The 26,080-nt window shown below is 38.8% G+C and overlaps 1 protein-coding gene across 1 annotated transcript in view; it reads right to left on the bottom strand.

Moving 5' to 3' along the window:
* The window catches only part of RUFY3 (RUN and FYVE domain containing 3), a 93,600-nt gene that overhangs the window by 35,222 nt on the left and 32,298 nt on the right, over positions 1-26,080 (bottom strand). The window contains exons 3-7 of the mRNA XM_011927241.1: positions 11,653-11,826; positions 10,668-10,785; positions 9,767-9,868; positions 5,434-5,557; positions 974-1,055 (exon numbers count right to left, since the gene is read on the bottom strand). Coding sequence (XP_011782631.1) covers positions 974-1,055; positions 5,434-5,557; positions 9,767-9,868; positions 10,668-10,785; positions 11,653-11,826 — 600 coding nt within the window. The remainder of the gene's footprint in view (positions 1-973; positions 1,056-5,433; positions 5,558-9,766; positions 9,869-10,667; positions 10,786-11,652; positions 11,827-26,080) is intronic.

Here is a 26,080-nt window from a genome sequence, read left to right as displayed (position 1 = left end):
CTCCCATTCTGTAGGTTGCCTGTTCACTCTGATGGTAGTTTCTTTTGCTGTGCAGAAGCTCTTTAGTTTAATCATATCCCATTTGTCAATTTTGGCTTTTGCTGCCGTTGCTTTTGGTGTATTGTAGAGATGGGGTTTCACCATGTTTTCCAGGCTGGTCTCAAACTCCTGATCTCAGGTGATCTGCCTGCCTTGGCCTCGGAAAGTGCTGGGATTACAGGCATGAGCCACCACACCCGGCCCAAATGTTTATTATTACATGAAAAAAAAAAACTGGATAAAGGAGGTTCGCAACTACAACCAACTAATCTATAGTGACAAAAGATAAACAGCCAGATTTTTCAGCTGAAAGATAAAATTAAGGCCCCAAACCTATACAACTACCAAAAGAACAGTGAGACAATCTTAGCTCTGTGTCAAAAATCAAAAACATTAGACTAATTATGCTTTCAATGGCTACACTTATAAAGAGAATAGATGTGCTTCTGATCTCTAATTACTAAGTACCCTAATGAATATTTTAAAACTGTTTAACATAATTTTAGATTTACAAGAAGAGGTATAAAGGCAGTACAGAGTTCCCATGTACCTTCACTCAGTTTCCCCTAATGTCAACATTTTACATAACCTCACGGTGTATATTTCATATTGCCAATTTTAAACAAACTGAGAATGCAACTCCTCTGGTCAAAATGACCATGTTTTTAAACCCTGCTATAAGACATGGAGAATTGGAATCCTTTAGAAAATTTTTATTTTCTTTGCCCCTGAACCACATAGCAGGAAAATCATTAAACAAACAAAAAAACCCTTTTAGGGTTTAGTGGTAGGCATAATAGTCAGATATTTCTGGCAAGACTTTATTAAAGCTATATGATCAGAAATTCTTTCAGCAAGTCTGTTAAAACAGTGTTGTTGTAAACTTTAAATACTACCAAAGGAAAAAAAAATACTACATCAGGAGAAAAGAAACCTAATTTTATTTGTACGTACCCTTCAGTACCTTTACTGCTGTTCCCGTCCTTGAGATACATTGAAAAATCTATAACTCCAACCTACAGAGAGAATTTTCAGGTTTTAATACAAAATTAGATATTCTTTACAAGACATAACACAATGTCTCCTTCTAGGCACTCAAAACAGTAATACAGTCATGACACTTACTAGAAATGTATGATTAAAAATTTACTGTTTTACTTTCAGTTTAATCAAGAATTAACAAGGGCGGGAAGTAAAGAATCAAGATTATGTCAATAAGACTAGAAGACCAGATCACAACTAAGACAGTCAACGGAATACTTAATATAAATAAGGTCTAAAGTTTCTTTCTCTTTTGCTTATTTCGAGTATTCCGCTACTGAATCCCTGTTCATTTTTAGAAATAACTTTTTAAAAATTAGCACATTTCCCCTGCAGAAGTTTCAGAAAATACAGCTAAACAAAAGGGGAAGTAATATTAAACACTCATAATCCCAACCACCATAGACCATTGCTAACATTTTGGTGTCTATTCCTCCAAACTTTCATTGATGTATACGTGTTCATTTTTCAAGATTGCCACTTTATGATTTAGCTTATTTCTTTTTAAAAATCCACGCCAAAGGCCGGGCGCAGTGGCTCACGCCTGTAATCCCAGCACTTCGGGAGGCCAAGGCGGGTGGATCACCTGAGGTCAGGAGTTCGAGACCAGACTGACCAACATGGAGAAACCCTGTCTCTACTAAAAATACAAAATTAGCTGGGCATGGTGGCACATTCCTATAATTCCAGCTACTCAGGAGGCTGAGGCAGGAGAATCGCTTGAACTCGGGAGGTGGAGGTTGTGGTGAGCCGAGATCTCGCCATTGCACTCTAGCCTGGACAACAAGAGCAAAACTCCGTCTCAAAAAAAAAAAAAATCCACACCAAAAAATCGTACTTCCCTTTCTATTTTACCAGAATAAAACATAACAGAAGTTTGTGATGGAATTTCATACAGAAAGGGTGAGAAGTAATTAAAGTGAAAACATTATTTATTGGGCAATTAATGTATACTAGGCCCTGTTCTAACTGCATTACATCAAGAAATCTGAAACAAGAAACTAAGTAATTGTAAAATATACTCAGCTAGAAAATGAATCCAAAACTAGACAGTTAGCTTCAGAGCCTTTACTCTTAACTACCATGCTTTAATGGCCTGCAGTACAGTTGGCTCTCCTTATCAGCAAGTCCTAGAACCCAGGGACACAGAAGGCTGACTTTAAGGGGCTTGAGCATTGTGAGTGTTGGTATTCACAGAGGTCCTGGAAACAATCTCCTTTGGATACTGAAGGACAACTGTCCAGTTGATCCCTGAACAACATGCCTTTGAACTGTGCGAGTCCACTTATATACTATATATATACAATATAAAATATGTATTTACATTTATATTATATTATTTTATTTTATTTTTGAGACAAAGTCTCACTCTGTCATCCAGGCAGAAAAAAATAAAGGTTTTCCTCCATCTCTGCCATTCCTGAGACAGCAAGACCAACCCCCTCCTCTTCCTCCTTGTCAGCCTGGTTAGTGTGAAGACCTTTTTGATGATCTGGTTCCTTTATAATAATCCATTCATTTAAATGAATAGTAAATATATTTTCTCATCTTTATAATTTTCTTATAACATTTTCTTCTCTCTAGCTTACTTTACTGTAAGAATACAGCATATGAAATATACAATAGGCCAGGCACTATGGCTCATGTGGGATGTTTCTACCATGTGGTGCCTTACTCTGGTGTTCAAGAGTCAACTGCATATATTTTAGTATACACACATGCACACACACCTCATTTTATTGCCCTTTGCTTCACAGATATTGCACTTTTTACAAATTGAAGGTTTGTGGCAACCCTGCGTCAAGCAAGTCTATTAGTGCCATTTTTCCAATAGCATGTGCTCGCTTCATGTCTGGGTTTCACATTTTGGTCATTCCCACAGTACTTCAAACTTTTTCATTATTTTTATATCTGTTGTGATAATCTGTAATCAGTGATCTTTGATGCTACTATCAAAATTATTTTGGGGCTCCATGAACTACACCCATATAAGATGGCAAGCAATCTATAAATGTGTGTGTTCTGACTGCTCTACTTACTGGCCGTTCCCCCATCTCTCTCCCTTCTCTTTGGCCTCCCTATTCCCTAAGACACAACAATACTGAAATTAGGCCGGTTAATAACCCTGCAATGGCCACTAAGTGTTCAAGTGAAAGGAAGAATTGCACATTTCTTACTTTAAATCAAAAGCCAGAAAAAGTAAAGCTCAGTGAAAAAGGCATGTCGAAAGCCAAGATAGGTCAAAAGGTAGGCTTTTTGGGCCAAACAGCCAGGTTGTGAAAGCAAAGGAAAAGTTCTTGAAGGGAATTAAGTGCTACTCCAATGAACAAATGAATGACAAGAAAGCAAAACAGCCTGATTGCTGAAAGGAATAAAGTTTGTGTGGTCTGTATAGAAGATCAAACCAGCCACAATATTCTCTTAATCAACACCTAATTCAGAGCAAGGCCCTAATGCTCTTGAATTCTATGGAGATTAAGAAGTAAAAAAGCTGCAGAGGAAAAGCCTGAAGTTAGCAGCGACTGGTTTACGAAGTTTAAGGAAAGAAACTGTCTCCATAACATAAAAGTACAAGTTGAAGCAGCAAGCGTTGATGTAAATAATAGAAGCTGTAGCAGGTTATCCTGAATATCTAATTAAGATAATTGATGAAGGTGGATACACTCAACAACAGATTTTCGTTGTAGTCAAAACAGCCTTCTATTAGACAATGCCACCTAGGACTTTCATAGCTATAGATGAGAAGTCAATGCCTGGCTTCAAGGCTACAAAGGACAGACTGACTCTCTCGTTAGAGGCTAATGCAGCTGGTGACTTTAAGTTGAAGCCAGTGCTCATTTACCATTCTGAAAATCCTAGGGCCCTTAAGAATGATGCTAAATCTACTCTGCCTATGCTCTATAAGTGGAATAGCAGGCTGGGCGTGGTGGCTCATGCCAGTAATCCCAGTACTTTGAGAAGCCAAGACAGGGAGATCACTCGAGGCCACCAGTTTGAGATCAGCCTGGGCAACATGGCAAAACCCTGTCTCTACTATAAATACAAAAATTAGCCGGGTGTAGTGGTGGTGCATGCCTGTAGTCCCAGCTACTCAGGAGGATGAGGCATGAGGATTGCTTGAGCCCAGAAGGTGGAGGTTGCAGTGAGCTGAGATGGTGCCACTGCATTCCAGCCTGGGTGACACATCAAGACTCTGTCTCAAAAAAACCAAAAAAACAATGGGTACAGCAAAGACAGCACATCTGTTTACAGCATGGTTTACTAGAGTATTACATAAACTTAGTTGATAAAGCAGCAGCAAGATTTGAGAGGACTGATTCCAATTTTGAAAGAAATTCTACTGTGGGTAAAATGCTGTCAAACAGCATAGTATACTACAGAGAAATCTTTTGTAAAGGAAGCCAATTAATGTGGCAAACTTCACTGTTGTCTTATTTTAATAAATTGCCACAGCCACCTCAACTTTCAGCAACCACCAAGCTCAGTCAGCAGCCATCAACACTGAGGTAAGACCCTCTCCCAGCAAAAAGATTACAACTCACTGAAGGCTCAGGTGATTGTTAGCATTTTTTAAGCAATAAAGTATTTTTAAGTTAAGGTATGTACACTATTTTTTACACATACACTATTACATACTTAATAATAGTGTAAACAAACTTTTTATTTACAAAATTTTTTTAGAGTTTTATTTTGAGACAGAATCTCACTGTCACCCAGGCTGGAGTGCGGTGGCACAATCATGGCTAACTATAGCCTCGACCTCCCAAGCTCAAGTGATCCTCCTGCCTCAGCCTCCCAAGTAGCCACCAGAATCAGCTAATTTTTTATTTTTTGTAGAGACGGGGTCTCACTATGTTGCCCAGGCTGGTGTCAAACTCCTGGGTTCAAGCGATACTCCCGCCCCAAAGTGCAGGGATTACAGGTGTGAACCATCGCACCTGGCCTATTATAAACAAACTTTTACATGTACTGGGAAACCAAAAAAGGCATGTGACTTGCTTTATTATGATATTTGCTTTACTGTTGTGATCTGAAACCAAACCTGCAATATCTCGGGTTTGCCCGTGTTTATGTGTGTATGTATGTGTATGTAAATATGTATGTGTGTGTGTATATATATATTTAACAGAAAGTACAGCCAAGACAAGAATCTGAAAAACATTCGTAACATATAAATGAGCCAAGCTGGAAGGAAAAACAACCTATTTTTTTATATTCCCATCAAAATGGAAAGAAATCCTGTTTATGACACATACAATATGGCCTAATTTGGTTGCTATAACCTAATCAAATCCACTTCTGAGATAGCAGAACTCAGAGTGACACGCATGGTAATGAGTCTCTTTCCCATACCTGAGAGTCCAAGTCTTCTCCTTTCATACAGAAATTGGCATCAATGACATTCAGACCCACCAACAGACCAGCAATTATGGCTCCTTCTTCTTCCATCATGAGGGCATTGGGTTCATAGAATTCACTGTAAGAGAAATCCACGGAATTCCTTATTGTAACAAAAGTCTTAAAAATTCAGTGATGTAATCATGAGACAAGGACAAAAACGCTTGCTTCATGGTTGATTATAGTCATCTACAAAAATAGTAAAGAAATTACAAAAAGAAAGGCTTTAATAAATATTTTATTTTTAGATAACAGGTGGATGTTGGCAAGTGGAACTGGAGAAAAATTTTTTTAAAAGAAAAAAGATAATAGGTGCATGAATAGATTCTTTAGATAATAGTCTCGCAGAAAGACACGTGATTTAACAGTGTTGTGGTTGAGGCAGGTATTCAGACTTTTCTGACATATTTGTACTTGTGATGTACCATCACATAATTTTGCAATCTTTTATGCATCTTAAAGCATTTGTTTGGTAGCTCGGTGTGGTGGTTCGCATCTGTAATCCCAGCACTTGGGGAGGCCAAGGCGGGAGGACTGTTGGAGACCAGGACTTAGAGACCAGCTTGAGCAACATAGTAAGACTCCATCTCTATTAAAAACAAACAAAAAAAATCTGAATGAATAAAAATTATTGGCTGGGCACAATGGCTCATGCTTGTAATCCTAGCACTTTGGGAGGCCGAGGCAGGTAGATCACCTGAGGTCAGGAGTTCGAGACCAGCCTGGCCAACATGGTAAAACCCCATCTCTACTAAAAATACAAAAAATAACTGGGTGTGGTGGTGCACGCCTGTAATCCCAGCTACTCAGGAGGCTGAGGCAGGAGAATTGCTTGAACACAGAAAGCGGAGGTTGCAGTACTCCAGCCTGGGTGACAGAACAAGACACTGTCTCAAAAAAAAAAAAAAAAAAAATTTGTGAAGACCCATAGATAATTCAATACTGCTTATAATGCACCTAAATTACTAATACACACACAAAGAAACCAGTGATGTAATTCATATGATTTAACTATTGCATTCCTTGGTATTTACCCAAATGAGTTAAAAACTTATGTTCACAAAAAAACCTGCATACATGCGTTTATAGCATATACTCTTAAATGCCAAAATTTGGGAGCAACCAAGATGTTCTTCAGTAGATGAATGGACAATGGCATATGACTTAGCACTAAAAAAGGGAGCTATCGCTGGGCGCAGTGGCTCACGCTTGCAACCTCAGCACTTTGGGAGGCCGAGGCGGGTGGATCACCTGAGGTTGGGAGTTCGAGACCAGCCTGACCAACATGGAGAAACCCTGTCTCTACTAAAAAAAAAAAAAAAATACAAAATTAGCCGGGCATGGTGGCTCCCAGTTACTCGGGAGGCTGAGGCAGGACAAATGCTTGAACCTGGGAGGCGGAGGTTGTGGTGAGCCGAGATTGTGCCATTGTACTCCAGCCTGAGCAACAAGTGTGAAACTCTGTCTCAAAGAAAAAAAAAAAAAGAAAGAAAGAAAACAGGGAGCTATCAAGCCACAGAGGAAACTTAAATGCATATTACTAAGTGAAAGGTGTCAGTCTGAAAAGGCCATATACTGTATGATTCCCACCACATGACATTCTGGAAAAGGCAAAACTATAGAGACAGTAAACCCCTGGAAACCACAGTACACTCACAGTACGATCAGTAGTTATTAGGGGTTGTAGGACAGAGAGATGAATAGGTGGAGCATAGAGGATTTTTTAGGGCCGTGAAACTATTTTGTATGGTATTATAATGACATATGGATATATATCATTATACATCTGTCAAAATCCATAAAACATACAATACCAAGAGTAAACCTTAATGTAAACTATGAACTTTGGGAGATAATAATGTGTCAATGTAGGTTCATCAATTGTAACAAATGCACCACTCTTGTGGGATGTTGATAATGAGGGAGGTTGTGCAGGGGAGAAGGGTATATATTAAAAATCTCTGTACCTTCTACTCAATATTGCTATAAATTTAAAACCACTCTAAAAAATAGTCTTTCAGATTTTTTTTAAAAAAACGAAACAGGCCGGGCACAGTGGCTCACGTATGTAAACCCTACACTTTGGGAGGCTGAGGCAGGCGGATCACTTGAGGTCAGGAGTTCAAGACAAGCCTGGCCAATGTGGTGAAATGCTGTCTCTACTAAAAATACAAAAATTAGCCAGGCATGGTGGTGCATGCCTGTAGTCCCATTTACTCGGGAGGCTGAGGCAGGAGAATCGATTGAACCTGGGAGGTGGAGGCTGCAGTGCGCTGCGATCGCACCACTGCACTCTGACCTGGGCGACAGAGCACGACTCTCTTAAAACAAAACAAAACAAAAACCAAAAACCCAGTGACTTGAAGTATTCATTTTCAGTCAATTTGACATGATTGAAACAACACTGCAATCAATTTGTTTTCTTTTTTTTTTTTAGACGTTGTCTTGCTGTCACCCAAGCAGTGATGTGATCTCGGCTCACTGCAAGCTCTGCCCCGGGGTTCACGCCATTCTCCTGCTTCAGTCTCTTGAGTAGCTGGGACTACAGGCGCCCACCACCACGCCTGGCTAATTTTTTATATTTTTAGTAGAGACGGGGTTTCACTGTGTTAGCCAGGATGGTCTTGATCTCCTGACCTCGTGATCTGCCCGCCTCAGCCTCCCAGAGTGCTGGGATTATAGGCATGAGCCACCGCGTCCGGCCAATCAATTTGTTTTCAACAAGTTACCTGGGACTACTAAAGGTCAACCTCAATCACTGTTAATAATCAATATAATTCACTGATATTAATTCCTTATTTATTTTCTGATTCTCTCTAAAAGATATTAACAGGCTGGGCGCAGTGGCTCACACCTATAATGCCAGCACTTTGGGAGGCCAAGGTGGGTGGATCATGACGTCAAAAGATCGAGACCATCCTGGCCAACATGGTGAAATCCCATCTCTACTAAAAATACAGAAATTAGCTGGGCGTGGTGGTGTGCACCTGTAGTCCCAGCTACTCGGGAGGCTATGGCAGGAGAATAGCTTGAACCCAGGAGGTGGAGGTTGCAGTGAGTGGAGATTCCGCCACTGCACTCCAGCCTGGCGACAGAGCGAGACTCTGTCTCAAAAAAAAAAAAAAAAAAGATATTAACAAATGACAAAATAGCACAAAAACAGCACATGAATGAGCTGCAAATTTACCATTTCTCTCAAAAACTGATCATATGCTATATTTGTTCTTTGATAGCCTTTGAAGAAAACTGAGTAGAACTAGAATGAACAAGGTTCTTTGACAGTTTATTGTCCCAAAAGCCTCACCTTATGAATTGGTCAGAAGAGGAATATGGCTGAATTCCAACATTCACACATTTCCAAATCTCAGGTAACTAAATGTCAGTTCCATGAACTTTCACAAAAACACATCTGTGTAATCACTATCCTGATCAGGAAAGAGAACAGTACTGGAATCCTAAAAATTGGTTCTTTCTCTCTTCCAATCTCTACCTGCACTTCTCCAAGGTAACTAACTATTATCCTGATTTCTATCACCATAGATTGATTTTACCTATTTTTGATCTTTATACAATGGAATCATATAATAAAGATGGATAAAATAAAATAATGCTGTTTTGCCTCTCCTAGTTGTATCTATGATCTATCTGGAAGATTTTGTGATTTTATATACATATATATATATATATTTTTTTTTTAGACAGAGTCTCACTCTGTTGCCCAGGCTGAAGAGTGGTGGAACGCTCTTGGCTCACTGCAGCTTCTGCTTCCTGGGTCCAAGCGATTCTCGTGCCTCAGCCACCCAAGTAGCTGGGATTACAGGTGTGCACCACCATGCCCGGCTAATTTTTATATTTTTTTAGTAGAGACAGGGTTTCGCCATATAGGACTCCTGGCCTCAAGTGGTCTGCCCACCTTGGCCTCCCAAAGTGCTGGGATTACAGGGGTGAACCACTGCACCCGTCCAATTTTGTGCTATATTTGTATTTAATGCTACATGTCAAGTTCTTGTCTTATTGAGCCTGGGCACATGCTAAGGTGCCTTCTGTTTTCTGGAGGTAAGTCTTGGCCTGCCCTGGAAAAGACCAATATATACCACAGTGACAGACAGAACACACATAACATAAATCATCCATTTGGGAGTATATGTGTGTGAGGTATGATAGAAAGTATCAGTGAAGCTGTTATGAATCAGCTGTTTCTGATCCACAAAAATGGTGAACTTACATGGTTTGACTTTATATGATGTAGAACATACCAAGGAAAGAAGAAAGTTCAAGGTGTTCATACCTGAGAAGTTCTTTCTTATTGATCAAAGCTTTCATATATTCTGAAAGTTTCTTTTGCATTAATGCCAAACGAAGCCAGGCTCTTCCTCTACCTACTGGTGTCCTACAAAAACACAGAAATCAAACAACTAAAAACATAAGCAACAGAAGCAAAGGCTACAGCAGAATCAGTTCACTTATTCTTGCTAATAGTGTTCCAGTGTAACAAGCACACTGAGGTACTCCTTAGGACCTCTCCCAGCACATTTCTGGGCAAGAAATTTCTGTGTGTGGGCTAATGTGACCCAGGGGGGTGTTTGGGACAAATGCTTTGAAAAAGAGTTACTGAATGTAACTACAATTTGAAGACCCAGCCTCTGGGAGACCCAACTAAAAATGTTCCATCAGATTAATAATAGCAAATCCTTATAAATTCAGGTGGATTATATAAATGTCCAAAGCATGAATGTGGACACAGGCAATCTAGGCCTCTATCTGATTAAAATTAAACCAGTCTCATTTGGGAAGGTGGTCACTACTTTATAGTTCTAAGGCAGGCTACAGTCACTAGCTCTTCAGGTTAATTTGACAGCTGTTTTAATCTCAAACCCACTGAATAGCTTTTTTCCCTAAGTCAAGTCCAGCATGCCACCCCCTTAGATACAATTTCTTGAGACACACTAAGTGATTCTCCCAAGTGCTTTAAAAAATAAGGAAATGTTTGGCATTTCAACAAAAAGACAACCTCTCTTAGATGAATAATTATCCCTCAAGAGCATATTTTTCTTAATATTCTGTATACCAATTCTCTCATATCAGCACCTATTCAGGACATCATGCATTTTGGATTGGAAGTCTTGCTCTTCAAGGGATGGTTAATAAGAATGCTATTCCTGAGAAATGGAATTCAACCTTAGACTTACTTAAGTCCTGGAAGATCTTTAACACTTGCTGTTATCTCTGCGGCTTCTGGAACAAGCTTTTCTACAAGTTCTAGAGGTCCCCAGAAGGATTTATTTTGTCCAAGAAAAGTTTTTTTCGCTAAGGCAACAAAAATAAAACAGTATTTTAATATTCTTTACAACATAAGCACCCTCTCAACACACACACACACACACACACACACACAACTTTTCAGGAAACCAATCCCAGGTTATAAGATGGTTTTAGATTCATTCATGCTTGTAGAATAGATAATATTTTGTGAAAATAAAAAATTCTCTGCTTCCCAAGACTGAGCCCTTCTTCTTTCAAGAACAGTTTGTGGCCTAGCCCTATAATATAATAAAACATTTTAACAATTTAGTGCCTAAAATTGTGCGGTATTAATGAAGAAAACAGCTCAATAGAAAAGAATATGTAATCCACAAACAGGCTATGGAATATTGGGAAGTTGGTAAGCACAGGCACACAGATTTTAAAAAAACAACCAACCAAACAAAAAATAACAGGAAAAGAATATTGAGGAGGCAGGAAGAAAGGAAACAAGGGTGAACAAGACCAGATACTGCCCTCAAAAGCTTATAGTTAAGTGGAAAGAACACTGAACCAAGAGTCAGGAGACCTGAGTTCTAGCACCTACTCTGCCACAACTCAATGTGTGACCTTGGCCAAGTCATGTCTCATTCTGGGCAGGCCCATTTCCACCTGTCAAACAGAATTACTGTACTGGATTTGATTACTTATAATGGCCCTTCCAATTGTAACATTTAATGATCTGTATTTTTAAAGCCCTATAAGTCCACTGAGTCAATCATAACCCTGCTCCTATATAGACTCCATTCCAAAGGATTAATATTATTAATTTAAGCCTCTTATTCTTTGGCTCCACAAAGAATGCTTTCTTCTACAGTATGCATTGCTAGAAAACAGCTGCAAGCATATTTGCATTTTGGGACGATGGCCTACCTTTCAAGCCATGTTTCAGACAGTGCTCCATCACCACAAAGAATTGCTGGAGAGGTGCATAGTCAGAGTCAAGAGTCCTCCCAAGGTTCAGAGCTGATTCAATCAAGCCCTTGATACTCAGCTTGGCCATGTTCATGAGGTTCATGCGTTCGTTAGCCATGAGATAATTAGGATCTGCAGTCAAAGGGGAAGAAGATGAAGCCTGGTTACTAGAAATAGCACATTTTAAAATTCAGTATTAGTTGTGTTCTTCTCCACCATGTACTCACTGTGAAAAAAATGCTAGTTTCCTTTAAGAATATCCTCAATGAAGCGGTAAAATGAACTATTTTATCAAATCTCAAGCCTTTAGTTGTCTTTTCTTTGTTTTTTTCTTTGAGACAGGGTCCTGCTCTGTCACCCAAACTGGAATGCAGTGGCATGATCATAGCTCACTGTAGCCTCAACCTTCTGGGCTCAAGTAACCCTTCTGTCTCTGCCTCCCAAGTAGCTGGAACCATAGGCACACACCACCACACCTGGCTAATTTTTGTATTTTCTGTAGAGACAGGGTATCACTTTGTTGCCCAGGCTGGTCTTGAACTCTTGAGCTGAAGCAATATTCCCACCTCGACTTCTCAAACTGTTGGGATAATAGGCGTGAGCCACTGTGCCTGGCTGAGTAGTCTTTTAATATTCTCACCACCGCCTCACCGCCTCTGCTATCACCCTAACCTGAGGGTGTCATAACTCCCTACTGTACTACCTTCACACTGCTCTCTCTGCTTCCATTCCTGCCTACCCCTCTCTTCTCTGCATAATTTGTGATGTGCTCTAAAAATAAAGTCCCAATGGAGGAAGAAAAGGGTAAAGGGCTTAAACAAACTTTGCATTATGGTATTTTATTATTCTTTAAACTATGCACTAGCATTATTAGTATAATGCAGTACTAGAACTTAATCAACTCCCACATTTTTAAGTCTTAGCATACAGTGTGTATGGCTCACATCAACCAGACAGATAAACTATTTGGGGAAAGGGGCTAAGTGACACATTTTATTGTACTCATTACCTTCATTTATTGGTGCTTACACTGTGCCAGCACTGTGGGCTGCCTCTTACGATTATGATCTCCATCTCTCCTTACAACATGCTGTGAGACAGTCACCAATACAACGGTTTTACAGGGAAGGAAAATGAGACTTAAGAGAGTAAAGCTTCAACTGCTCTGCCCTGACTCACTGTATGACCTCGGGCAAGTCACCATCCCATTTTAGGTCACTCAAATAGTTGCAGCTGGCCCATGGGCACAGCCAGTAATCAATGACAGAGCCAGAGGCCAGACTCCTCCTGATCATTCTTTTATATGATTATTTTACCTACTTATTCTCTCATCATATTTAGGTATTCTCCCTTCTTTCCGGTGCTAAAAAAGGCCCATAAGAGCTAGGTGGTCCAAGGTGTAACAGTTTATAAGTGACAGAATCTGGACCTGGATCTGACATGAAAGCTAATGCTCTCTTTACCTTATGCCACATGTATCCTCTCAAATATCAAATATACCAAATTTGTACTGAAAACTAAAGAAGGCCTAGAGCTCTATGACATATTCCATTTCTTCTTAGGAAGACTAAAAATACTAATAAGGCTATGCTTTCATAATACAAATAAGTCACTTAACAAAAAACAGACTGTTTAATGCAAATTATCCCAAGCAATTTTCTTCATACAATGTTTTTATTTATATCTGCTTTCAAAGTTAAATGAGCAGAGTCAAATGGTCAAATTCTAAATTAATCTTCTCATTAAGCTTAAGGACTTATGGATTTGCAATTCCAACTATATAAATCTTGGTTTGTTGTCATGTTGTCTGAGGTTACTTTTGGAGAAACACTTTATGTGAGAGTCAGAATTGGTATACATTACCATTAATTCTTTCTTGCATAACAACAAATGTTTTAGGGTCATGGCTTAAATGTGGGTCTCTTTGTTCATGATAGATCAACTTGTCAAGGGTAGTATTCTCACAAAAGGACAGTAAAATACATGGAAAACTATGCCCTGAAAGATAGCCATGAAGAACAACTATCAGATAATTTCCATTTATTACCAGCATGTATGTACATTCTAGTGTTTCTGACCTCCTATAACTACTCGAGAAAAGGAATAGAGCAGGGGTGTGGGTATGAACGTGTGTAGAGGGCTACTAGCCTTCCCACCTAACATCTCCCAGTTGGCCGGGCGCGGTGGCTCAAGCCTGTAATCCCAGCACTTTGGGAGGCCGAGACGGGCGGATCACGAGGTCAGGAGATCGAGACCATCCTGGCTAACACAGTGAAACCCCGTCTCTACTAAAAAATACAAAAAAAAAAAACTAGCCGGGCGAGGTGGCGGCGCCTGTAGTCCCAGCTACTCAGGAGGCTGAGGCAGGAGAATGGCCTAAACCCGGGAGGCAGAGCTTGCAGTGAGCTGAGATCTGGCCACTGCACTCCAGCCCGGGCGACAGAGCGAGACTCCGTCTCAAAAAAAAAAAAAAAAAAAAAAAAAAAAAACATCTCCCAGTAGATGGCAGGAGACTATGGTTGGTGCTGGATAACTGCCTGCCCATAAGGTAACTCTGAGGCATTCACTCTGCCTCAAGCCTATAGACCATTAATTCAGGAACTTATAACAAGATTAAACAATGCTGCTAATCAAAGTTTATAAGCTGATTCCAACATAGTAAGAACTAGTCATGTGGGGGAAAGACAGACTTGGGTTAAGTAAAAAATATCATATTGAGACATTTTTCCAGAAGTAGTGATAGATTTATACCAACCCATCTACGTTTTCTCATGTTGTTCTTATAATCTGCAATAGAAATGTTTAAAACATCTGGCTGAGGTCTGGAGTGCATGAACTACAGACAGGTTAACTAGCGTCTGTGGGAATTAAATTTCTGATACCATGGACTCCATTAGTAAGGCACTATAATCTATTTAAACTAACTTCCATCAAACATAAACAACCCACCCATTCTTTAAAAAACACTACTCTCAACCTTGGCACTGCTGACATTTTAAGCTAGATAATTCATTTTTACGGGGCTCTGTTCTGAAAACTGATTTTCACAGCAACCCAGTTGTGGGTAACACTAGATGTCAGTAGCACTGACAGCTGTTTTTGGTGGGTTAAGACAACCAAAAACGTCTCCAGACACTGGCAAATAATCTTTGGGAGATTAAATCAGGTCCTTCTACATTGAGAACTACTAATCCAAACAAATGAAAAGTCAAACAAAAATCTGTTATAGTAATTTGATGGTTAGATATAAGAGCTTAAAAGTAACAATTCACTCCAGTTAGAATGGCTATTACTAACAAGACAAAAAATAAAAAATGCTGGTGTGAATGCAGAAAAAAGGGAATTCTTATACACTGCTGGTGGGAATGTAAATTAGTATAGCCTTTATGGAAAACTATACGGTGGTTCCTCAAAAAACTAAAAATAGAATTACCATATGATTCAGCAATCCCACTACCAGATGTTTATCCAAAGGAAAGGAAATCAATATAACAAAGAGATATCTGCATTCCCATGTTTAATTCAGCACTATTCACAACAGCCAAGATGTGAAATCAACCTAAGTGTCATCAACATGAATAAAGAAATGTGGTACACACACACACACACACACACACACACACACACATACACACAATTCAGCCATGAAAAGAATGAAATCCTATGATTCATGGCCACATGGATAAGCCTAAAGGACATTATGTTAAGTGAAATAAGTCAGGGACAGAAAGATAAATACCACATGCTCTCACTCACATGTGGAAGCTAAAAAAGTTGAGCTCATAGAAGTAGAGAGTAGAACTGTGGTTTTTAGAAAATGAAAAGTATGGAGGAGGGGAAGATAGGGAGAGGTTGGTTAACAGATACAAAGCTACAACTAGATGAGTAAGTTCTAGTGTTCTGTAGCATTGAACTTTTAAAATATTTTCAAATAGCTAGAAGAGAGGATTTTGAATATTCCCAAAATAAATAGAGTGTTTGAGGTAAGAGATATGCTAATTACCTTGATTTGATCATTACATTGTATACATGAGCCAAAATATCAGTCTGTACCCCTAAATATGTACAATTATTACACATCAAAAATTGAAAAAAGAATTTATTGCTCATTGTTAATTAACACAAAAGCTAAAATGAGTATTATTTAATGCTTATTATTGACATTTTTGTGCTGAATAGTATACAAAAGTATGGCTATTTAGTCTTGCTATGTTGCTCAGACTAGTCTTGAACTCCTGGCCTCAAGCCATCCTCCCATGTTGGCCTCGCAAAGTGCTGGGATTAAAGGTATAAGCTACCACACCTGGCCTACAAATAATGTTGGCTGCTAATAATGAATATTAAATCATTAACCTGATTTGTTACAGAATATTTTCTATTCAACATTACTTGTCTTAAATCCTATGCAAGTATAAAACGATTTTGCAAAACTAACCTATCCTGTTAAAAAGGGCTGCAATGACCTGACAGAGTATGGAGGGGCTTCTGAGGGCAGGTCAAGTTCTGTTTGTTGGTGGGTGTTTATTATGTGAGCATGTTGAGTATGTAACATTGTACTGAGCTGAATACTTATAGGATTTTTTTCTGTATATTTTGTACTTTTAACTATATAAAGTAAAAAAAGATTCTCTTATACTGTATAAGCCAGAAAGCCATTTTAAAACATGCATGACTTTCATGATATCATCAGTCAAGCTTTTCCTATGAGTAAAATGATTTAAAATTTAAAAATGTTCACAACACTGGCATTTAACACCATTATTCCAATAGAGAACTTTCATGCAATTATTTTTTCAATACATATTGAACATCTACTATGTGTTAGATATTGTGTTTCATGTTAGAAATAACAGAGGTAATAATAGACTTAGTCCCTGCCATCAAAGTGCTTACTATTTATCAAACTTGGTTAATATAAACTTACAGAGAACAAATAGGGCAGTGTACAGCAAACACCTGAAATTCCAGGATAAACGTAATCATATTTAACAAGATCAATTTTATTCCATGACAAATAATTTTTTTTTTAATTTTTAATTTTTCAGAAGGAGTTTCACTCTTGTTGCCCAGGCTGGAGTGCAATGGCATGATCTTGGCTTACTGCAACCTCCTCTTTCAGGGTTCAAGCGATTCTCCTGCCTCAGCCTCCCAAGTATCTGGGATTACAGGCATGTGACACCACACCCAGCTAATTTTGTATTTTTAGTAGAGACGGGGTCTCACCATATTGGTCAGGCTGGTGCTGAACTCCTGACCTCGGGTGATCCACCCGCCTCGGCCTCCCAAAGTGCTGGGGATTACAGGTGTGAGCCACTGTGTCTGGCCCAGGACAAATAATTTTAAATGTTCCATTGTTTTGTTTTGATTTCTGAGGCAGGATCTTGCTCTGTCACCCAGGCTGGAGTGCAGTGGCACAATCACAGCTCACTGTAGTCCCAACCTCCCAGGCTCGAGTGATTCTCCCACCTCGGCCTCCTAAGTAGCTGGGATAATAAACAGGTGTATGCAACCATGCCCGGCTAATTTTTTTTTTTTTTTTTTTGTAGAGACAGGGTCTCCCTATGTTGCCCAGCTGGTCTCAAACTCCTAAGATCAAGTGATCCTCTCACCTCAGCCTACCAAAGTAATGAGATTACAGGCATGGGTCACCACACCCAGCTAATTACATTTTTGTTGTTGTTGTTAAATGACATAAACCTAGTCTATGGAAATGTTAGTTTTCTGTATTTCTTAAAACTAAAATAATTGATATGTCATTAATTTAGGGTTTCAGGCAGGCTGTAAGCATAACACAATTTCCTCTGACATTGGGTACGCTTCTGTGGAGGAGACTGAGAAGTACTGCAACTACACTGCAGTAAGAACTCCAACAAAGGCATATACAGGATACCGGGGGAATATGCATAGGAGAAAGGTATCTGACCTGGCTCCCTATTTTTCCTTCAACTTTAGGGGCCAGGTGTGTTTCTATATCTATCTATTTTTAATGGCATCTCAGGTATCATATTTCTACTCAAAAATAAGAAAATTTACTTAAGTACCACTTTCTCTAGATTGAAATCTGTTAAAGGGGTTTGTCAAAAAAAATTTAACCAGCCAGGCGTGGTGGCTCACACCTGTAATCCTAGCACTTTGGGAGGCCGAGGCAGGTGAATTAACTGAAGTCAGGAGTTCAAGACCAGCCTGGCCAACACAGGGAAGCCCCATCTCTACTAAAAATACAAAAGTTAGCTGGGTGTGGTGCTGGGCACCTGCAATCCCAGCTACTCAGGAGGCTAAGGCAGAAGAATCACTTGAACCTGGCAGGCAGAGACTGCAGTGAGCCAAGATTGTGCCACTGCATTCCAGCCTGGGCGACAAGAGCAAAACTCTGTCTCGGACAAAAAACAAAACAAACAAAAAAAAAACCATGAATTTACTTGTCCTCATTGCTACCTTTTCTTGGTAACAGTATAATCAATGATGAACTTCACTGAGTTAGGACTTGTCATCAGAAAGGATTAATATACTCATCTATGGAGTCAATTAAACTATTATATGACTTCAGGCAAGAAATCTCACCTCTTTGAAGCCTCAATTTCCTCATCAGTAAAATGAGAGGATTGGGCTTGTTCAGTTTTTTCCCTTGGAAACCATGCACATTCATATCAGTCATAATGACATATAGCAGCACTGATTCTCAAAGGGAGAGACATATTAATATACCTGGAACCACAGAAATGACATGTTCTGTTTGGAAAACCCCACAAATGACTGATAACAAATGAACTAGATCCTTTCTACTCTCTGGTCTCGGAACATCAACACTGGCATAACCAGGAAAGCTTTTAGATATGGGAAGCTGTAGAGGTTTTGCACTTTTACTAGATCCCCAGGCAATCTGTATGTGCATTAAAGTTTGAGAAGCATTGACCTAGATCACTCTCCTAGCTGGCATATTATAATGCCATGATTTCACAGTTGGCTTCATCAAGGGCAACTAACATACATGTATATAAGTAGAAAGCCCTAGGAGGAAGGAAATAATAAAGATTAGATCAGAAAAAAATTAAACAGCAAAAACAACTACTGAGAAAAATCAATAAAATCCAAGGTTGGTTCTTTGACAAGATCAACAATATTGACATTTAGCTAGGCTGATCAGTAGAAAAGGGAGAGGATTCAAATTACTAAAATCGGGAATGAAAGAGGGGACAGTAGTATTGACATTACAGAAACAAGGATTATAAGGGAATACTACGGACAACTGTATGCCAACATACTAAATAATCTGGACAAAACAGACAATTTCTTAGAACGACACAAACTACCAAAACTGACATAAGAAATAGGAAATCTGGGCCGGGCACGGTGGCTCAAGCCTGTAATCCTAGCACTCTGGGAGGCCGAGACGGGCGGATCACGAGGTCAGGAGATCGAGACCATCCTGGCTAACATGGTGAAACCCCGGTCTCTACTAAAAAATAAAATTAGCCGGGCGAGGTGGCGGTCGCCTGTAGTCCCAGCTACTCGGGAGGCTGAGGCAGGAGAATGGCGTAAACCCGGGAGGCGGAGCTTGCAGTGAGCTGAGATCCGGCCACTGCACTCCAGCCTGGGCGACAGAGCGACACTCCGTCTCAAAAAAAAGAAATAGGAAATCTGAAGAGACCTACAACAAGTAAAGATCCTGAATTAATAAAAAAAAAAAAAAAAATAGCACACAGAGGAGGCCAGAACCAGAGCCTCATTGTTAAAATCTACCAATCATTTAAGGAATTGACACCAATCCTTGACAGACTATTCCAAAAATAAGAAGAGAGAACTTCCTAACTTATTCTATTACAGTAATATTACCTTGAGACCAAATCAGATAAAGATATCATAAGAAAACTATAGATCAATACTCCGTATGAATACAGACACAAAAATCCTAAATAAAATACTGGCAAATCAAATCCAGCAACATATAAAAAGGATTATATAACTGGACCAAGTGGGATTAATCACAGAATGCAAGGTCGGTCCAACACACAAACCTCAATCAATGTAATACACCAAATTAACAGAGTAAAGAAAGACATCACATGGTCATTTCATTAGAAACAGACAAACCACTTGACAAATTCCAATAGCCAATATAACAAAAATGTTAATGATATAAACATTCAACAAACTAGGAAGAGAACTTCCTTAGCTTGACAAAGGGCATCTACAAAAAACTCACAGCTAACAAACTTGATGGCAAAAGACTGGATGGTAAAAGACTGAAGGCTTTCTCAAAGATCAGGAACAAGACAAGGATGTCCACTTTTGCTACTTCTAACCAAATTGTATAGGAGGGTCTTGCTAGGGCAAATAGGCAAGAAAAGGAAAGGAAAGGCATCCAGTTTGAAAAGAAGTAAAACTATATTTGCAGATGACATGATCTTATATATAAAAAATCCTAAAGAATCCACACACACACAACGTATGTAAATAAAATCAGTTTGGCAAGGTTGTAAGGTACAAGATCAACACACAAAAATTAATTATATTTGTATACGTTAGCAACAAACAATTCGAAAAAGAAATTTAAAAACAATTCCATTTATAATAGCACCAGAAAAATATTTACCAATAAACTTAACAAAAGAAGTGCAAGACTTGTACATGGAAAACTACAAAACTTTGCTGAAAGACATTTTAAAAGATCAGGCTGGGCGCGGTGGCTCACCTCTGTAATCCCAGCACTTTGGGAGACCGAAGTGGGTGGATCACTTGAGGTCAGGAGTTCAATACCAGCCTGGCCAACATGGTGAAATCCCATCTCTACTAAAATTACAAAAATTAATATTTGCAACAAATGGTGGTAGGATAATTGGATATCCAAATGCAAAATAATTTTTTAAAAAAGCTCAAAATAGATCTGAGACCAAAGTGTAAGAGCTAAAACTATAAAACTCTTAGAAGGAAATACAGGTCTAAATATTTTATAACCATAGACTAGGCAATGGTTTAGCAACAAAAGAAAAAATAGGTATGGTGGACTTCATCAAAAATAAAAACATTTGTGTTTCAAATGACATCATCAAGAAAGTGAAAAGACAACCTACAGAATGGCAGAAAATATTTGCAAATCAGATCCAATATCCAGAATGTATAAAGAATTATTGTGATTTAACAACAGAAGAGAAATAATCCTGGTAAAAAAGAATGGGCAAAGGCTTGAAATATACATTTCTGCAGAGAAGAGAGACAAATGACCAGAAAGCATATGAAAAGATGTTAATTAGAGAAATACAAATCAAAATTATGAGATACTTTTCACACTCACTAGGATAACAATAATAATTATTATTCATTGAAGGAAATGGTATTAGCAAGAATGTGGAAAACTGGAAACTTTTGTGCATTGCTTGTAGGAGTGCAAAATGGTCCAGCTGCTTTGGCAGTCTGGCAGTTCTTCAAAAAATTAAACATATGAGTTATTTGACCCAGCAATTCAACATTTGCAGTATGAAAACATGTCCACACATCATAAAAATGCCAACAATAGAGACTGGAGACTACTAGAGGGTGGTGGGATGGAACCAGAAAAACTAACTATTGGGTACTATGCTCACTACCTGGGTGACAGGATGAATCATACCCCAAATCTCAGCATCACACAATATACCCATGTACCAAACCTGCACATGTAGCCCCTGAATCGAAAACAAAAGCTGAAATTATTTTAAAAATATATCCACACAAAATGTATACATTAATGTTCACAGTAGTAGTATTCATCATTTGCCCCAAAGTGAAACAAGCCAAATGTCCACCAACCGATAAATAGACAAAATAAGATATGCCCATACAATAAATTATTAATCCATAAAAAGAAATGAAGTTACGATACATGCTACAACATGGATAACCCTTGAAAACATATGCTAAGTGAAAGAAGCCTGACACAAAAGGCCACATATTTTATGATTTTGTTTATATAAAATGCCCAGAATAGGCAAATCTACGGAGAGAGACATAATGTAAATACTTGAAGAAGCTCCTCAAAAAAAAAATCTGCAGAGACAGAAAATGGACTAGTGGCTGCCAGTGGCTGGGAGGAGGAAGAATAGAGAGTGGTTATTAATGGGTATAGAGTTTCTTTTTAGAAAAGGTGTTGAAAATATTCTCAGATTAGAGAGTGGTGATGGATGCACAACTTTTTGACTATACTAACCACCACTGAATTATACTTTAAAGTGATAACCTTTATGGTATATGAACTGTACCTCAATAAGGCTATTATTAGAAAAAAAACTAAAATATTTAGATGTAATAATAATATATGTATCTTGATTCAAATAAACCAACTAAAAAAAGACATATTTGAGACCATCAACAGACTTTGAAAACGGGCTGAGACACTATAAGACTTTGTTGTCAATTTTGTTAGTTGTGACACTGAAGGATTTACAGGTGTTGAGATGTAATGTTTGGAGTTTGCTTTAAAATGCTCCAGAAATAAACATGGAGGTATTAAATAAGATTGGCAATAATTACTGAAGCTGGTGATGGAGATATGTGAGCTCATTAAGCTATTCTTTTTACGTAATATAAAAAGTTGTGTAATTAAGCTGGGCATGGTGGTATGCACCCATAGTCCTAGCTACTTGGGGCTGATGGTAAGGCAGGAAGAGATCAAAGCTACAGTGAGCTATGAGAGCTATGATCATGCTACTGTACTCCGGCCTGGGCAACAGAGTTGAGACTCTGTCTCTAAAAAAAGAAAAGTTACATAATTAAAAAAGTAAAAAATGTAAAGTAGAAGTAAAATTCTGGCTGGGCACGGTGGCTCACTCCTGTAATTCCAGCACTTTGGGAGGCTGAGGCTGGCAGATGGACAGCTTGACTACAGGAGTCAAGACCAGCCTGGGCAACAAGGTGAGACCCTCTCTCCATAAAAAAACACACAAAAAATTAGCTGGGTGTGGTAGTAAACACCTGTGGTCCCAGTTCCTTGGGAGGCTGAGGTGGGAGGACGGCTTGAGCCTGGGAAGTGGATGCTGCAGTGAGCTGTGCCACCACATTCTAGCCTGAGCAACAGAGTGAGATCCTGTCTCAAAAAAAACAAAACAAAACAAAACAAACAAACAAACAAACAAAAACAAGAAAAGAAAAAAGACATTCTGCTTTCTCTTGCTCCAGGTCAAGGTTTAGCTGCTGGCCTCCTGTATATAAACAACAACAACAACAAAAAACCCTTTTGATGGGCTTTAGCATTGAAATGAGTCAGCTTATTTAACCAAAACCATTATTTTTATATACTCTTACTCATTCTTGGTTAGGTGTACATTTCTCTAATCTTTAATAGAGTTTTTAAAAAAAAAATTAGCTTGCACAAGAGCTCCCTAGGAAACACACTGATTTCTTCTTCACTGGGCTCCCATATCATAATATAACAATTTTAGTTTTGGAAAGTTTCCCAGACTTCTTCAGTTTCCTTTACCTGAGCATTCCACGCTGCAGAAGAATACCTAGATTTCTGGAAACATTTAGAAGTTAGGACAACAGTTAACCTTCTTTGTTTTGATACAACATAAGAAATTTAGGTGGTAAATACAACCCAAGAGTTCCTTGCTTTGCTCAATTTATTGCATAAAAATAATTTAAATGTTTTGGGCTTTACCTAGTATCAAAAAAAAAAAAAAAAATAGAAAAAGAAACAATTTAAATGGATGTGAGAGGGCCATGATATGATCTCACAGTTAGATCTATGAGCTAGAAGGGTTAGATCTGTCTCTCTCATATTCCCTGAGTGATGTTGGGGGAAATTCTCATTCTTCCGTTTCATCTGTAAAATGTTGGGGGAGACAATCCTTCTTGGACCTCTTGTGTGCCTACATTTCTTTACTGGGTTATATCAAGACTATAAGGCCCTGACCACTCTTTCCTGGGCCATTTATGGAGCTGATAATGAGAGAGGAGGCTTTCTTACTGCTTCCTATAAAAACAATGGGTTCTCCCAACTTGGCCTTCTTCATCTGCAACACAAACCTACCACGTGTGAGCATGTCACTGAGTCATACAGTGTCACCCCATGGGACTCTGGTCCAAGAGGAACTGGCACAGATACGCAGATGCTCAGGCTGCTTGCACTGTCATGAGTAATAAAGTCCTTTGCCTCTGACCTAGGAGTCTTGTATTTTTTGCCAGTATCCAAGAAACAGTAAGAGGCTTTATTAGTTTGCTAAAGCAGGTAAACCTCAGATCTGACAAAAACCATGAATAATCGCTGTCCTTAGTTTAACTCCCTGGAATATTGTACATTTGTACTCCAAATGAGATAACACCAAAAGTAATATGAATAAAAGCATGATAAATCTCAATATACTGCAGTACTTGAGGTAGATCCTAAATGTTGTGGTATCACAGAACACGTGAAGGACAGTATTCCAAGTGGTTGGAATGGGTGTGTGAGGTCAGGTGGAGAAAATAAGAGTGGAATGGGGAGTTCTCACTGAGGAGAACTGGAAAACACAGGTAGGGTAGAGTCAGATAAAGAGGTCTCTGAAACTAGACTTGGATATTAATGAAGGAAGCAATGGGAACCACTGTAGTTTTGAGCAGGGAATCAGCGTAACTAAAATTCTGTTTGGGGATGATTAATCTGAGAAGATTATGCAAAATGAATTTGAGGGAAGAGAATCAAAATGGTCTGCCATGAAGAATTGTAGTGATTCAAGTTTAGATAGTCATTAGAAGAGAGAAAGGAAATGAAGGGGTCAAGAACAACACCAAGGTTTTTGCCCTGAGAGACTGAAACAGTGTGCTATAAAGGGAAATGACAAAGTTGAGTAACTGTTATGGAGGTAAAGGGCAAAATAAACTTGGTTTTGGATATCATAAAGGATGTTTATGTGGAAAGATTCTCAACATATCATTTTTAAAGACAAGGTCTCACTATGTTGCCCAGGCTGGACTTGGACTCATGGGCTCAAGCAATCCTCCCATCTCAACCTCCTGAATAGATGGGTCTACAGGAATGCAACCACCATGCCCAGCTTTCAAGATATTTTTGATCACATAGTTGTAAATGCAAATGGAAGTTTGGAGTTAGAGAGTCATCAGCATAGGACAATAATAACAATTAAGAGAAAAGATGCTTTCACAAGGAGATGTTTTTATTAAAGAGAAATAGAAGTATGCAAGGTTACTAGCCCAGCCTTTAAAGTATGCCCACAATTACAGGCTGGAAACAGAGCCAAAACAGTCCTTTCAGGAATTTTTTTTTTTGGCACACACCTAGATAGTGGCTAGAGTACAAATGGATATATACCAGAGAGGCAGCACAGGATACTGGAGTGTCTTTCAAACAAAGGTCACAACCCTTTAGTGGGTCACAAAATCAACTTTATGTCCTATATAGTAAGGTTATGTATTGTTTCAGGAAACTTTTAAGATACATACAAATAAATGATGGGTGTACTGAGTTCTGGATGAAGATGTATTTTTACAGTGGTTCTTGTGTCAAATAAGTTTAAAGAACTTTGGTGTAGTGGTTAACAGCACAAGCTCTAAAGCTGGTCTGTGGGAGTTTGAACTCTATTCAAACTCTTCCCTAGCTGGGTGACCTTGGGAAAAGTTTTTTCTCTTGTTGCATTTTCTGTTTTGAGATAATTGAGGAATCACATGAAATTGTAAGAAATAATATAGAGAGATACCATGTACTTTTAACCTAGTTCTCCCAAGGGTATCTTGCAAAACTGTAATACATTATCACAACCAGGATACTGATGTTGAATTACAGTCAAGACACAGAACATTTCCATCACGACAAGGATCCCTCATATTGACGTTTTATAGCCATGCCCACATCCCTCCTTGCCCCTACCCCATCCTCAACCCATGCCAACCACTAATCTGTTCATTTCTATAGTTTTATCTCTTCAAGAATGTTATGTAAATACAGTACGTAACCATTAAAATTGACTTTTTATTACTCAGCATAATTCTCTGAAGAATCATTCAGGTTGTTGCGCGTATCAATGGTCTGTTCCTTTTTACAACTGAGTAGTATTCCACTGGGAAACTTTCTTAACTTCTGTATGCGTCACTTTCCTTATCTATAAAATGGTGACAGGGTTCTGAAGGGTAAACAAGTTCTTATACGCAAGCATTTAGAAGTGCTTGGAATATACTAAGGAAAAAAGTTGTTAGCTACTGCAATTATTATGGTCTTCCATATATACATAACTGTTTTTTGTTTTTTGAGACAGTTTTGCTCAGTCACCCAGGCTGGAGTGCACTGGTGCAATCTCAGCTCACTGCAACCTCCACCTCATAGCTTCAAGCGATTTACTTGCCTCAGCCTCCTGAGTAGCTGGGACTACAGGTACCCGCCACCACACCTGGCTAATTTTTTTTTTTTTTTTTTTTTTTT

This window comes from Colobus angolensis, unplaced genomic scaffold, assembly GCF_000951035.1.
Source record: "Colobus angolensis palliatus isolate OR3802 unplaced genomic scaffold, Cang.pa_1.0 Scaffold70, whole genome shotgun sequence".
In the NCBI taxonomy this organism is placed as follows: domain Eukaryota; kingdom Metazoa; phylum Chordata; class Mammalia; order Primates; family Cercopithecidae; genus Colobus; species Colobus angolensis.
This window is presented reverse-complemented; position numbering and strand designations above follow the sequence as displayed.